The sequence below is a fragment of the Panulirus ornatus genome, chromosome 21, assembly GCF_036320965.1.
Source record: "Panulirus ornatus isolate Po-2019 chromosome 21, ASM3632096v1, whole genome shotgun sequence".
Taxonomy (NCBI): Eukaryota; Metazoa; Arthropoda; class Malacostraca; order Decapoda; family Palinuridae; genus Panulirus; species Panulirus ornatus.
The window spans coordinates 23,400,771-23,417,691 of record NC_092244.1 but is presented as its reverse complement, the minus strand read 5'-3'; the positions used below and the strand labels follow the sequence as shown (position 1 = coordinate 23,417,691).

The following is a 16,921-nucleotide window of genomic DNA, read 5'->3' as shown; positions in this document are numbered from 1 at the left end:
CTGTTGAACCTAATGATCTAATCTTATTCACATTTACTCTCAATTTTCTTCTTTCACACACTTTCCCACACTCAATCACCAACTCCTGTAGTTTCTCACCCGAATCAGCCACCAGCGCTGTATCATCAGTGAACAACAAATAACTCACTTCTGAAGCCCCCTCATCCACAACAGATTGCATACTTGCCCCTCTCTCCAAAGCTCTTGTATTCAAAATGTGTGTAAAACTGAAAGTGGATGGAGAGAGATGGGTAATTATTGGTGCCTATACACATGGTCATGAAAAGAAATATCATGAAAGGCAAGTGTTTTGGGAGCAGCCGAATGAGTATGTTACCAGCTTTAATGCATGAGACCGGGTTATAGTGATGGGGGTTTGAAGGGTAAGGTTAGTAATGTGGCAGTTGAGGGTAAAATTGGTGTACATGGGGTGCTCAGTCTTGTAAATATAAATTGTGAAGAGCTTGTGAATTTGTGTGCTGAAAAAGGACTGTTGACTGGGAATATCTGGTTTAAAAAGAGAGATATACATAAGTATACGTGTGTGAGTGGGAGAGATGGTCAGAGGGCGTTATCAGATAACGAGTCAATTGATAGGCGTGTAAAAGAGAGACTTCTGGATGTTAATGTGCTGAAAGGGGCAGCTAGAGGGATGTCTGATCACTATCTTGTGGAGGCGAAAGTGATGTTTTCAGAAAATAAGAGAGAATGTTTTGGAGAGGTGAGTGGTGAGTGTAAGTGAGCTTGGAAAGGAGACTTGTGTGAGGAAGTACCAGGAGAGATTGAGTGTAGAATGGCAAAAGGTGAGAGCAAATAATGTAAGGGGAGTGGAGGTGGAATGAGATGTATTTAAGGAAGCAGTGATGCCTTGTACAAAAGATGCACATAGCATGAGAAAGGTGGGAAGATTAGAAAGGGTAGTGAGAGGTGGGATGAAGAAGTGAGGTTGTTAGTGAAAGAGAAAAGAGAGACGTTTGGACTTTGTTTTGCAGGGAAGTAGTGCAAATGACTGGGAGATGTATATATAAAAGAGCCCCAGAAGGTCAAGAGTAAGGTGCAAGAGGTGAAAAAGACGGCAAATGAGAGTTGGGGTGAGAGTATCATTAAATTTCAGGGAGAATAAAAAGATGTTTTGGGCGGAGGTAAATAAAGAACGTAAGACAAGAGAACAAATGAGAACATCGATGAAGGGGGCTAATGGGGAGGTAATAACAAGTAGTGATGAAGTGAGAAGGAGATGGAGCGAGTACTTAGAAGGTTTGTTGAATGTGTTTTAGTCGGGGTGGTGTGCAAAGTGAGAGGGTAAGATAGAATGGTTTGGTAAACGGAGAAGAGGTAGTGAAAGCTTTGCAAAAGGTGAAATCCGGGTAGGTGGCGGGTTTGGATGGTATTGCAATAGAATAGATTAAACAAGGGGGTGACTGTGTTGCTGATTAGTTGGTAAGCATATTAAATGTATGTATGGATCATGGCAAAGTGCCTGAGATTTGACGACATGCTTGCATAATGCCATTGAACAAAGGCATAGGGGATACAAGTGAGTGGAAATTACAGAGGTATAAGTTTGTTGAGTATTCCTGGGAAATTATATGTGAGAGTGTTGATTGAGAGGGCAAAGGCATATATAAAGCATCAGATTGGGGGAAAACAGTGTAGTTTCAGAAGTGGTAGAGGATGTGTGGATCAGGTGTTTGCTTTGAAGAATGTCTGTGAGAAATACTTAGAAAAACAGATGGATTTGTATGTCGCATTTATGGATCTGAAGAAGGCATATGATAGAATGGATAGAAATGCTTTGTGAAGGTTTAAAGAGTAAGGTATGTTGCTAGAAGCAGTGAAAAACTTTTTACCAAGGATGTAAGGCATGTGTACGAGTAGGAAGAGAGGAAAGTGATTGGTTCCCAGGGAATGTCGGTTTGCGGCAGGGGTGCATGATGTTTCCATGGGTGTTTAATTTGTTTATGGATGGGGTGGTTAGGAAGGTGAATGCAAGAGTTTTGGAGAGAGGGGCAAGTATGCAGTCTGTTCTGGATGAGAGGACTTGGGAAGTGAGTCAGTTGTTGTTCACTGATGATACAGCCCTGGTGGCTGATTCGGATGAGAACTGAAGAAGTTAGGGACTGAGTTTGGTAAAGTGTGTGAAAGAAGAAAGTTGAGAGTGAATGTGAATAAGAGCAAGGTTATTAGGTTCAGTAGGGTTGAGGGACATGTTAATTGGGAGGTAAGTTGAATGGAGAAAGACTGGAGGAAGTTGGGTGTTTTAGATATATGAGAGTGGACTTAGCAGCGGATGGAACCATGGAAGCGGAAGTGAGTCACAGGGTGGGGGAGGGGGTGAAGGTTCTGGGAGTGTTAGAGAATGTGTGGAAGGCGAAAACGTTATCTCTGAGAGCAAAAATGGGTATGTTTGAGGGAATAGTGGTTCCAACAATGTTATATGGTTGCGAGGCGTGGGCTTTATGGTTGTGCGGAGGAGGGTGGATGTGTTGGAAATAAAATGTTCGAGGACAATATGAGGTGGGAGGTGGTTTGATCGAGTAAGTAATGAAAAGGTAAGAGATATGTGTGGAAAGTAAAGGAGTGTGGTGGAGAGAGCAAAAGAGGATGTGTTGAAATTAGAGGTGGAAGGATGGAGTGAAAAAGATTTTGAGCGATCGGGGCCTGAAGATACATGAGGGTGAAAGGTGTGCAAGGAATAGAGTGAAATGGAACGATGAGGTATACCGGGATCGACGTGCTGTCAATGGATTGAACTAGGTCATATGAAGTGTCTGGGGTAAACCATGGAAAGGTCTGTGGGGCCTGGATGTGGAGAGGGAGGTTCTGTTTCGGTGCATTACAACTGACAACTAGAGATTATGAATGAATATGGCCTTTTTTTGTCTTTTCCTTTCGCTACCTTGATGAAGAGGGGGGGGGGGGGATGCTATTTCATGTATGGCGGGGTGACGACAGAATTGGATGAAGGCAGCAAATATGAATATGTACATGTTGATACAAGTATATATCTGTGTAAGTATATGTATGTATACGTTGAAATGTATATGAATTTATAGGTGCGTGTATGGGCGTTTATGTATGTATATGCGTGTATGCAGGTGTGTTGGGCCATTCCTTGACTGTTTCCTTGCGCTACCTCGCTGACGCGCTTGACGGCATTTACTCTTAACTTAATGAAATGATATATATATATGTATATATATATATATATATATTCTTTTTTTGCTTTGTCGCTGTCTCCCGCGTTTGCGAGGTAGCGCAAGGAAACAGACGAACGAAATGGCCCAACCCACCCCCATAGACATGTATATACATACGTCCACACACGCAAATATACATACCTACACAGCTTTCCATGGTTTACCCCAGACGCTTCACATGCCCTGATTCAATCCACTGACAGCACGTCAACCCCGGTATACCACATCGATCCAATTCACTCTATTCCTTGCCCTCCTTTCACCCTCCTGCATGTTCAGGCCCCGATCACACAAAATCTTTTTCACTCCATCTTTCCACCTCCAATTTGGCCACCCACTTCTCCTCGTTCCCTCCACCTCCGACACATATATCCTCTTGGTCAATCTTTAATCACTCATTCTCTCCATGTGCCCAAACCATTTCAAAACACTCTCTTCTGCTCTCTCAACCACGCTCTTTTGATTTCCACACATCTCTCTTACCCTTACGTTACTTACTCGATCAAACAACCTCACACTACATATTGTCCTCAAACATCTCATTTCCAGCACATCCATTCTCCTGCGCACAACTCTATCCATAGCCCACGCCTTGCAACCATACAACAATGTTGGAACCACTATTCCTTCAAACATAGCCATTTTTGCTTCCGAGATAATGTTCTCGACTTCCACACATTCTTCAAGGCTCCCAGGATTTTCGCCCCCTCCCCCACCCTATGATCCACTTCCGCTTCCATGGTTCCATCCGCTGCCAGATCCACTCCCAGATATCTAAAACACTTTACTTCCTCCAGTTTTTCTCCATTCAAACTTACCTCCCAATTGACTTGACCCTCAACCCTACTGTACCTAATAACCTTGCTCTTATTCACATTTACTCTTAACTTTCTTCTTTCACACACTTTACCAAACTCAGTCACCAGCTTCTGCAGTTTCTCACATGAATCAGCCACCAGCGCTGTATCATCAGCGAACAACAACTGACTCACTTCCCAAGCTCTCTCATCCCCAACAGACTTCATACTTGCCCCTCTTTCCAAAACCTGTTGCATTCACCTCCCTAACAACCCCATCCATAAACAAATTAAACAACCATGGAGACATCACATATAATATATATATATATATATATATATATATATATATATATATATATATATATATATATATATATATATATATATATATATATATATATATATATATTATATATATATATATATATATATATATATATATATATATATATATATATATATAATATATATATATATATATATATATATATATATATATATATATATATATATATATATATATATATATATATATTATATATATATATATATATATATATATATATATATATATATATATATATATATAATATATCATACTTTGTCGCTGTCTGCCGCGTTAGCGAGGTAGCGCAAGGAAACAGACGAAAGAATGGCCCAATCCACGCACATACACATGTATATACATACACGTCCACACAGCACATATACATACCTATACATTACAACGTATACATATATATACATACACAGACACATACACATAGACACATGTACACAATTCACACTTGTAGCCTTTATGGATTCCCGTCGCCACCCTGCCACACATGAAATGACACCCCACTCCCCCCACACGCGAGCGAGGTAGCGCGAGGAAAAGACAACAAAGGCCACATTCGTTCACACTAAGTCTCTAGCTGTCATGAATAATGCACCGAAACCACAGCTCCCTATCCACATACAAGCCCCACAAAACTTTCCATGGTTTACCCCAGATGCTTCACATGCCCTGGTTGAATCTACTGACAGCATGTCGACCCCGGTATACCACATCGTTCCGATTCACTCTGTTTCACCCTCCTGCATGTTCAGGCCCCGATCGCTCAAAATCTTTTTCACCCCATCCTTCCACCTCCAATTTGGTCTCCCACCTCTCCCCGTTCCCTCCGCCTCTGACACATATATCCTCTTTGTCAATCTTTCCTCACTCATTCTCTCCATGTGACCAAACTATTTCAATACACCCTCTCCTGCTCTTTCAACCACATCATTTTCATTACCACAAACCTCTCTTACCCTTTCATTATTTACTCGATCAAACCACCTCATATCACATATTGTCCTCAAACATCTCATTTCCAACACATCCACCTTCCTCTGCACATCGTTATCTATAGCCCACGCTTCGCAACCATATAACATTGTAGGAACCACTATTCCTTCAAACATACCCATTTTTGCTTTCCGAGAAAATGTTCTCACCTTACACACGTTCTTCAGCGCTCCAAGAACTTTCGCCCCCTTCCCCACCCTATGACTCACTTCCACTTACATGGTTCCATCCATTGCCAAATCCACTCCCAGATATCTAAAACACCACTTCCTCTAGTATTTCTTCATTCAAACTCAACCCCACCCCCAATTGACTTGTCCCTCAACCCTACTGTACCTAATAACCTTGCTCTTATTCACATTTTGATGCACGAGACCGGGTTATAGTGATGGGTGACTTGAATGCAAAGGTGAGTTATGTGGCAGTTGAGGGAATAACTGGTGTACATGGGGTGTTCAGTGTTGTAAATGGAAATGGTGAAGAGCTTATAGATTTGTGTGCTGAAAAGGGACTGGTGATTGGGAATACCTGGTTTAAAAAGAGATATACATAAGTATACGTATATAATTAGGATGGCCAGGGAGCGTCATTGGATTAAGTTGTTATTGATTGTTGGAACCACTATTCCTTCAAAGATACCCATTTTTGCTCTCCGAGATAACGTTCTCGCCTTGCACACATTCTTCAACGCTCCCAGAACCTCAGCCCCCTCCCCACCCTGCGACTCACTTTCACTTCCATGGTTCCATCAGCTGCTAAATCCACTCCTAGATGCCTAAAACACTTCAATTCCTCCAGTTTTTCTCTGTTCAAACTCACTTCCCAATTAACTTATCCCTCAACCCTACTGAACCTAATAACCTTGCTCTTATTCACATTTACTCTCAGTTTTTTCTTTCACACACTTTACCAAACTCAGTCACCAACTTCTGCAGTTTCTCACCCGAATGAGCCACCAGGGCTGTATTATCAGCGAACAACAAATGACTCACTTTCCAAGCCCTCTATCCAGAACAGACTGCATACTAGCCCCTCTCTCCGAAACTCTTGTACTCACCTCCCTAACCACCCCATCCATAAACAAATTAAACAACCATGGAGATATCATGCACCCCTGCCGCAAACCAACATTCACTGATAACCAATCACTCTCCTCTCTTCCTACTCGTACACATGCCTTACATCCTTAGTAAAAACTTTTCATTGCTTCCAGCAACTTACCTCCCACACCATATACTCTTGATATCCTCCACAAAGCATCTCTATCTGCTCTATTATATGCCTTTTCCAGATCCATAAATGCTACATACAAATTCATCTGTTTTTCTAAGTATTTCTCACATAATTCTTTAAAGCAAACACCTAATCCACACATCCTCTACCACTTCCTCAGTCTGATGCTCTGTACATGCCTTTACCCACTCAATCATCCGCAAGCTTTCACTACATCTTTGTTTACCAAACCATTCTCCTTGACCCTCTCACTTCGCATACGACCTCGACCAAAATACCCTATATCTGCCACTCTGTCATCACACACAAGAAACAAGCCTTGAAAATTCTCCGTCTCCTCATTTCATCACTACTTGCAATCATCTCCCCATTTGTCCCCTTCACCGATGTTCCTATTTGTTCTCTTGTCTTACGCACTTTATTTACCTCCTTCCCCAGCATCTTTTTATTCCCCCTAAAATTTAATGATACTCTCTCACCTCAACTCTCATTTTCCCTCTTCATCTCTTGCACCTTTCTTTTACCTCCTACCGCTTTCTTTTATACATCTCCCAGGCATTTGCACTACTACCCTGAAAAAATCGTCCAAACGCCTCCCTCTTCTCTTTCATCAACACTCTTACCTCTTCATCCCACCATTTCGTACCGTTTCTAATTTCCCCACCTCCAACCTTTCTCATGCCGCATGCATCTTTTGCGCAAGCCATCACTGCTTCCTTAAATACATCCTGTCCCTCCCCCACTCCCCTTACGTCATTTGCTCTTACATTTTGCCATTCTAAACTCAGTCTCTCCTGGTACTTCCTCACACAAGTCTCCTTTCTAAGTTCACCTACTCTCACCACTCTCATCTCCCCAACACTCTCTCTTCTTTTCTGAAAACCTCTAAAAATCCTCACCTTCGCCTCCACAAGATAATGATCAGACATCCCTCCAGCTGCCCCTCTCAGCACATTAACATCCACAAGTCTCTCTTTTATACACTTATCAGTTAACACGTAATCCAATAACGCCCTCTGGCCATCTCTCCTACTCACATACTTATACTTATATATACCTCTCTTTTCAAAACAGGTATTCCTAATCACCAGTCCTTTTTCAGCACACAAATCCACAAGCTCTTCACTACTTCCATTTACAACACTGAGCACCCCATGTACACCAATCATACCCTTAACTGCCACATTACTCACATTTGCATTCAAATCACCCGTCATTATAAGCTGGTCTCGTGCATCAAAGCTACTAACACACTCACTCAGCTGCTCACAAAACACTTGCCTCTCATGATCTTTCTTCTCATGACCAGGTGCATGTGCACCAATAATCACCCATCTCTCTCCATCCACTTTCAGTTTTACCCATATTAATCACTCTTATCACATATTCCCACAACCCCTGCTTCAGGAGGAGTGCTACTCCTACATTTGCTCTTCTCTCACTGACCTCCATCCCAGGACATTCCCAAACAACTCTTCCCCTTTACCTTGAACTTCGTTTCATTCAGAGCCAAAATATTCACGTTCCTTTCCTCAAACATACTATTTATCTCTCCTTTTTTCATCTTGGTCACATCCACAAACATTTAGACATCACAATCTGAGCCTTCGAGGAGGATGAGCACTCCCGCGTGACTCCTTCTTCTGTTTTCCTTTTAGAAATCTAAATACAAAGAGGGGGGGTTTCCAGTCCCCTTTAGTCGCCTATTATGACACGCGGGGAATACGTGGGAAGTATTCTTGGTCCCCTATCCCTAGGAATATATATATATATATATATAATATATATATATATATATATATATTATATATAATATATATTATTTTTTTTTGCTTTGTCGCTGTCTCCCGCGTTTGCGAGGTAGCGCAAGGAAACAGACGAAAGAAATGGCCCAAACCACCCCCATACACATGCCTTGATTCAATCCACTGACAGCACGTCAACCCCGGTATACCACATCGCTCCAATTCACTCTATTCCTTGCCCTCCTTTCACCCTCCTGCATGTTCAGGCCCCGAACATACAAAATCTTTTTCACTCCATCTTTCCACCTCCAATTTGGTCTCCCTCTTCTCCTCGTTCCCTCCACCTCCGACACATATATCCTCTTGGTCAATCTTTCCTCACTCATTCTCTCCATGTGCCCAAACCATTTCAAAACACCATCTTCTGCTCTCTCAACCACGCTCTTTTTATTTCCACACATCTCTCTTACCCTTACGTTACTTACTCGATCAAACCACCTCACACCACACATTGTCCTCAAACATCTCATTTCCAGCACATCCATCCTCCTGCGCACCACTCTATCCATAGCCCACGCCTCGCAACCATACAACATTGTTGGAACCACTATTCCTTCAAACATACCCATTTTTGCTTTCCGAGATAATGTTCTCGACTTCCACACATTCTTCAAGGCTCCCAGAATTTTCGCCCCCTCCCCCACCCTATGATCCACTTCCGCTTCCATGGTTCCATCCGCTGCCAGATCCACTCCCAGATATCTAAAACACTTCACTTCCTCCAGTTTTTCTCCATTCAAACTCACCTCCCAATTGACTTGACCCTCAACCCTACTGTACCTAATAACCTTGCTCTTATTCACATTTACTCTTAACTTTCTTCTTTCACACACTTTACCAAACTCAGTCACCAGCTTCTGCAGTTTCTCACATGAATCAGCCACCAGCGCTGTATCATCAGCGAACAACAACTGACTCACTTCCCAAGCTCTCTCATCCCCAACAGACTTCATACTTGCCCCTCTTTCCAAAACTCTTGCATTCACCTCCCTAACAACCCCATCCACAAACAAATTAAACAACCATGGAGGTTTGGATGGTATTGCAGTGGAATTTATTAAAAAAGGGGGTGACTGTATTGTTGACTGGTTGGTAAGGTTATTAAATGTATGTATGACTCATGGTGAGGTGCCTGAGGATTGCGGAATGCGTGCATAGTGCCATTGTACAAAGGCAAAGGGGAGAAGAGTGAGTGCTCAAATTACAGAGGTATAAGTTTGTTGAGTATTCCTGGTAAATTATATGGGAGGGTATTGATTGAGAGGGTGAAGGCATGTACAGAGCATCAGATTGGGGAAGAGCAGTGTGGTTTCAGAAGTGGTAGAGGATGTGTGGATCAGGTGTTTGCTTTGAAGAATGTATGTGAGAAATACTTAGAAAAGCAAATATTATATAGATATTATATTAAATATAATAATATAATATTTATGAAGTATTAATATATTATTGGGATTGTTATTAACTGTGGTGTCTCGGTTTCGAGGTTAGCGCAAGGGAACAGACGAAAGTGAATGGTTCTCAGTGAATGTAGGTTTGCGGCAGGGTGTGTGTTTATATATAAATATTATATAATATATATATATATATATATATATATAATATATATATATATAATATATATATATATATATAAATATATATTATATATATATTATATATATTATATATATAATATTTATATATAATAATAATATATATATATATATATGGCCCAACCCCCCCCACACACATGTATATACATACGTCGACACACGCAAATATACATACCTACACAGCTTTCCATGGTTTACCCCAGACGCTCCACATGCCTTGATTCAATCCACTGACAGCACGTCAACCCCGGTATACCACATCGCTCCAATTCACTCTATTCCTTGCCCTCCTTTCACCCTCCTGCATGTTCAGGCCCCGATCACACAAAATCTTTTTCACTCCATCTTTCCACCTCCAATTTGGTCTCACTCTTCTCCTCGTTCCCTCCACCTCCGACACATATATCCTCTTGGTCAATCTTTCCTCACTCATTCTTTCCATGTGCCCAAACCACTTCAAAACACCCTCTTCTGCTCTCTCAACCACGCTCTTTTTATTTCCACACATCTCTCTTACCCTTACGTTACTTACTCGATCAAACCACCTCACACCACACATTGTCCTCGAACATCTCATTTCCAGCACATCCATCCTCCTGCGCACAACTCTATCCATAGCCCACGCCTCGCAACCATACAACATTGTTGGAACCACTATTCCTTCAAACATACCCATTCTTGCTTTCCGAGATAATGTTCTCGACTTCCACACATTCTTCAAGGCCCCCAGAATTTTCGCCCCCTCCCCCACCCTATGATCCACTTCCGCTTCCATGGTTCCATCCGCTGCCAGATCCACTCCCAGATATCTAAAACACTTCACTTCCTCCAGTTTTTCTCCATTCAAACTCACCTCCCAATTGTAAGGCATGTGTACGTGTAGGAAGAGAGAAAAGTGATTGGTTCTCAGTGAATGTAGGTTTGCGGCAGGGGTGTGTGATGTCTCCATGGTTGTTTAATTTGTTTATGGATGGGGTTGTTAGGGAGGTGAATGCAAGAGTTTTGGAAAGAGGGGCAAGTATGAAGTCTGTTGGGGATGAGAGAGCTTGGGAAGTGAGTCAGTTGTTGTTCGCTGATGATACAGAGCTGGTGGCTGATTCATGTGAGAAACTGCAGAAGCTGGTGACTGAATTTGGTAAAGTGTGTGAAAGAAGAAAGTTAAGAGTAAATGTGAATAAGAGCAAGGTTATTAGGTACAGTAGGGTTGAGGGTCAAGTCAATTGGGAGGTAAGTTTGAATGGAGAAGAACTGGAGGAAGTAAAGTGTTTTAGATATCTGGGAGTGGATCTGGCAGCGGATGGAACCATGGAAGCGGAAGTGAATCATAGGGTGGGGGAGGGGGCGAAAATCCTGGGAGCCTTGAAGAATGTCTGGAAGTCGAGAACATTATCTCGGAAAGCAAGAATGGGTATGTTTGAAGGAATAGTGGTTCCAACAATGTTGTATGGTTGGGAGGCGTGGGCTATGGATAGAATTGTGCGCAGGAGGGTGGATGTGCTGGAAATGAGATGTTTGAGGACAATGTGTGGTGTGAGGTGGTTTGATCGAGTAAGTCATGTAAGGGTAAAAGAGATGTGTGGAAATAAAAAGAGCGTGGTTGAGAGAGCAGAAGAGGATGTTTTGAAATGGTTTGGGCACATGGAGAGAATGAGTGAGGAAAGATTGACCAAGAGGATATATGTGTCGGAGGTGGAGGGAACGAGAAGTGAGAGACGAAATTGGAGGTGGAAAGATGGAGTGAAAAAGATTTTGTGTGATCGGGGCCTGAACATGCAGGAGGGTGAAAGGCGGGCGAGGAATAGAGTGAATTGGATCGATGTGGTATACCGGGGTTGACGTGCTGTCAGTGGATTGAATCAGGGCATGTGAAGCGTCTGGGGTAAACCATGGAAAGTTGTGTGAGGCCTGGATGTGGAAAGGGAGCTGTGGTTTCGGGCATTATTGCGTGACAGCTGGAGACTGAGTGTGAACAAATGGGGCCTTTATTGTCTTTTCCTAGTGCTACCTCGCATACAGGAGGGGGGAGGGGGATGGTATTCCATGTGTAGCGAGGTGGCGATGGGAATGAATAGGGACAGACAGTGTGAATTGTGTGCATGGGTATATATGTATGTGTCTGTGTGTATATATATATGTGTACATTGAGATGTATAGGTATGTATATTTGCGTGTGTGGGCGTGTGTGTGTGTACATTGTGTATGGGGGTGGGTTGGGCCATTTCTTTCGTCTGTTTCCTTGCGCTGCCTCGCAAACGGGGGAGCACTTCCACCCTCCTGCGCACAACTCCATCCATAGCCCACGCCTCACAACCATACAACATTGTTAGAGCCACTATTCCTTCAATTATACCCGTTTTTGCTTTCCGAGATAATGTTCTCGACTTCCAAACATTCTTCAAGGCTCCCAGGATTTTCGCCCCCTCCCCCACCCTATGATTCACTTCCGCTTCCATGGTTCCATCCGCTGCCAGATCCACTCCCAGATATCTAAAACACTTTACTTCCTCCAGTTTTTCTCCGTTCAAACTTACCTCCAAATTGACTTGACCCTCAACCCTACTGTACCTAATAACCTTGCTCTTATTCACATTTACTCTTAACTTTCTTCTTTCATACTTTTTACCAAACTCAGTCACCAGCTTCTGCAGTTTCTCACATGAATCAGCCACCAGCGCTGTATCATCAGCGAACAACAACTGACTCACTTCCCAAGCTCTCTCATCCACAACAGACTTCATACTTGCCCCTCTTTCCAAAACTCTTGCATTCACCTCCCTAACAACCCCATCCATAAACAAATTAAACAACCATGGAGACATCACACACCCGTGCCGCAAACCTACATTCACTGAGAACCAATCACTTTCCTCTCTTCCTACACGTACACATGCCTTACATCCTCGATAAAAACTTTTCACTGCTTCTAACAATTTGCCTCCCACACCATATATTCTTAAAACTTTCCACAGAGCATCTCTATCAACTCTATCATATGCCTTCTCCAGATCTATAAATGCTACATACAAATCCATTTGCTTTTCTAAGTATTTCTCATATACATTCTTCAAAGGAAACACCTGATTCACACATCCTCTACCACTTCTGAAACCACACTGCTCTTCCCCAGTCTGATGCTCTGTACATGCCTTCACCCTCTCAATCAATACCCTCCCATATAATTTACTAGGAATACTCAACAAACTTATACCTCTGTAATTTGAGCACTCACTCTTATCCCCTTTGCCTTTGTACAATGGCACTATGCACGCATTCCGCCAATCCTCAGGCACCTCACCATGAGTCATACATACATAAGATAACCTTACCAACCAATCAACAATACAGTCATCCCCTTTTTTAATAGATTCCACTGCAATACCATCTAAACCTACTGCCTTGCCGGCTTTCATCTTCCGCAAAGCTTTTACTACCTCTTCTTTGTTTACCAAATCATTTTCCCTAACCCTCTCACTTTGCACACCACCTCGACCATAAAACAACCTATATCTGCCACTCTATCATCAAACACATTCAACAAACCTTCAAAATACTCACTCCATCTCCTTCTCACATCACCACTACTTGTTATCACCTCCCCATTAGCCCCCTTCACTGAAGTTCCCATTTGCTCCCTTGTCTTACGCACTTTATTTACCTCCTTCCAGAACATCTTTTTATTCTCCCTAAAATTTAATGATACTCTCTCACCCCAACTCTCATTTGCCCTCTTTTTCACCTCTTGCACCTTTCTCTTGAACTCCTGTCTCTTTCTTTTATACATCTCCCACTCATTTGCATTTTTTCCCTGCAAAAATCGTCCAAATGCCTCTCTCTTCTCTTTCACTAATAATCTTACTTCTTCATCCCACCACTCACTACCCTTTCTAATCAACCCACCTCCCACGCTTCTCATGCCGCAAGCATCTTTTGCGCAATCCATCACTGATTCCCTAAATATATATATATATATATATATATATATATATATATATATATATATATATATATATATATATATATATATATATATATATATATTATATATATACATATATATCCCAACCTGCACGAATTATAAGATGGACAAAACGGAAACACACTGCTCTCCCAAAGTAGTCTTAAATTTCAACACACCAGACCACACCCATCAGAAGCCACATTCTTCTGAATGAAAAAAAAGTCATGCTTTCTTATCTATGCTCAGTTAATCCCTTATTCCCAGAAGCAGTTTCAATATATCCCAAAACCCTTCCTGCTTATGTTTAAATACAAGACTTATATTCCAGCACTCCTTACATTAATGGTCATTTGTCAGCCGAACTTACCTTCTTCCATGCCTTCTCCAACATACCAGTGCACAAAGGCTCTCTTGGAATACATAAGGTCAAACTTATGGTCAAGTCGTCCCCAAGCGTCCCTGATGGCAGTGGTGTTTGAAAGGCAACAAACAGCTCTGTCTACTTTTGCCAAGTCAGCACCAGGTACCACAGTTGGTGGCTGGTAATTGATACCCACCTGAAGTAACCGAACATACATATTAGCCTTATTGCAAGGATGTATAAGTTTGCTAATGCCAGCAATATTAGGGACTGTATCAAATTATCCTTATCTTTAATCATCTACAAGAATTTGACCACCTATACATTCTTTAGAGTTGTTTTATGAATCATTTCATGATTATATGCTAATGTCCACAGTCTGTGTATTAACTCTGCATGGTAAGTTTTCTGCTCAGTTACATAAGCCAGACAGTATCAATTACAAGACACAGTATCTTCCCAATGTGAGGATACTTCCCACATTTTGTGGTCGCACATACTGAGTTAAACTGCCAAACCCCTGTCTAGATTTGGCTGATGTTAGAGCTACCTACATTTATATCTTATCCCATCAAACAAAATTCTAAGCTTATCAAAACTTGGCCTACACATTTTAAGGTTAAAGTGACGTGCATGGACAGAAGTCACAACTGCATGTAGGTGTTGTGGTGGTCTGGGAATACTACACACAAAAGATGGCATCGAGTCACTAGGTGCATAAAATAGGAGTTTACAAACTTTTTCTTTTTCTTTTGTTGGGTCCCTTCTCTTAAACATTCATTAATTTGATTTTTTGCAAGTTATCAAGTTATCTATATTGTATGCATTAAGTTTCAGCACATAACTTTTTTAAATTCTCAACCACTCTGTTACTGTGCAACAGAAATTCTTCTTAACATCTTATAATCAAGTGTCCCCTTAGTCCTCATGATGTGGAGTTTCTGCAGTAGAGGATGTGGCATACGAGGGTTAATTGTGTAAAGAACGACAGTGTCAAAGACAGATGCAGTCCGACTTAAACAGCTGACCAGGGTGTGCTGAAACGGTTTAGGTATACAGAGGATGAGCGAAGAATGGCTAAGAAGATCTATGATGCCTCAGAAGTGGAGAGAGCAAGGAGCTGAGGAAGACTGAGATGAAGATAGAAGGATGGAGTATAGGAGGCTCTGGGATATTGCGGCCTGAACATCCAAAAGGACAAGAGGTATGCATCAGACAAAATAAACTGTAGTAGTTAAGATAAAGTCTCCTGTAAATGGATGGATCTGGTGTCCTTACATAAAATATGAGGACTAGAAATTGGATGTGTGGTGTCTGTCCGTCTGTCTGTCTGTCTGTCTGTCTGTTTGTTCCGGATGCTTCCTTGCTGAGGTGAGAGAGGCAATCAATTATGAAAAAAATGGATGCATGTAATAAAGGAGCTAACTACAAATACAAGAGTAAGTGTACAGTATGCTGGGAGTTTGGGTAAGTGGGCATTGGATATAAATAAGTTGATGTTTGTGGGTGACACAGTGCTGGTGGTAGGATATAGAAATAAACTGTGGATGCTCATGAGTAGGGGAGCAGGTAAAAGAAAAAAAAATGAGTCACTGCATATTTATGGACTCCCATAGTGCAGCGGTTAGCGTCCCTGATCGTGACGCACTCACGGGTAGCCAAAGATTGAGCGCATAGGTTCGAATCCTGGATATGGCAGTCAGTCCACAATCAACCCAGCTGTTCATCTACCTCTAGGGGTTGGCCGATAAATTGGGCATATATATTATATATATTACGTGAGGGAAGTGGGTGAAGAATGTGATGTCTTTAGGGAAGCAGTGATGCCTTGCACAAAATATTCATGTGGCATGAGAAAGGTAGGAGGTGGGCAGATTAGAAAGGGTAGTAAATGGTGGGTTGAAGAAGTGAGGTTGTTAGTGAAAGAGAGAGGCGTTTGGACGATACTTGCAGGGAAGTAGTGCAAATGACTGGGAGGTGAAAAAGAGGGCAAATGAGAGATGGGGTAAGAGAGCGTCATTCAATTTTAGAGAGAATAAAAAGATGTTTTGGAAGGAGGTAAATAATGTACGTAAGACGAGAGAACAAGTGGGAACATCGGTGAAGGGAGCAAATGGAAAGGTAATAAAAAATAGTGATAAAGTGAGGAGATGGAGTGAGTATTTTGAAGGTTTGTTGAATATGTTTGATGAAAAAGGCAGATATAGGGTGTCTTAGTTAGGGTGGTGTGCGAAGTGAGAGGGTTAGGGAGAATGGTTTGGTAAACAGAGAAGAGGTTGTGAAAGCTTTGCGGAAGATGAAAGCCGATAAGGCGGCAGGATTGGATGGTACTGCAATGAAATTTATTCAAAAAGGGGGTGACTGTGTTGTAGACTGGTTGGTGAGGATATTCAATATAAGTATGGATCATGGTGAAGTGCTTGTGGATTGGCGGAATGCATGCATAGTGCCATTGTACAAAGGCAAAGGGGATATATGTGAGTTTGTTAAGTATTCCTAGGAAATTATATGGAAAGGCATTGACTGAGAGGGTAAAGGCATGTACAGATCATCAGATTGGGGAAGAGCAGTGTGGTTTCAGAAGTGGTAAAGGATGTGTGGATCATGTGTTTACTTTGAAGAATGTATGTGAGAAATAC

The 16,921-nt window shown here is 41.9% G+C and overlaps 1 protein-coding gene across 4 annotated transcripts in view; it reads right to left on the bottom strand.

Annotated features, from left to right (window-relative positions):
- Positions 1 to 16,921, bottom strand: part of LOC139756405 (tubulin alpha-3 chain-like) — a 468,837-nt gene that overhangs the window by 39,515 nt on the left and 412,401 nt on the right. For all 4 annotated transcript variants that reach the window (XR_011714332.1, XM_071675831.1, XM_071675832.1 and 1 more), the window contains exon 9: positions 14,289 to 14,478. Coding sequence is in view for 3 of the 4 variants with exons in the window: in XM_071675831.1 (XP_071531932.1) it covers positions 14,289 to 14,478 (190 nt within the window). In the remaining variant the exon portion in view is untranslated. The remainder of the gene's footprint in view (positions 1 to 14,288; positions 14,479 to 16,921) is intronic.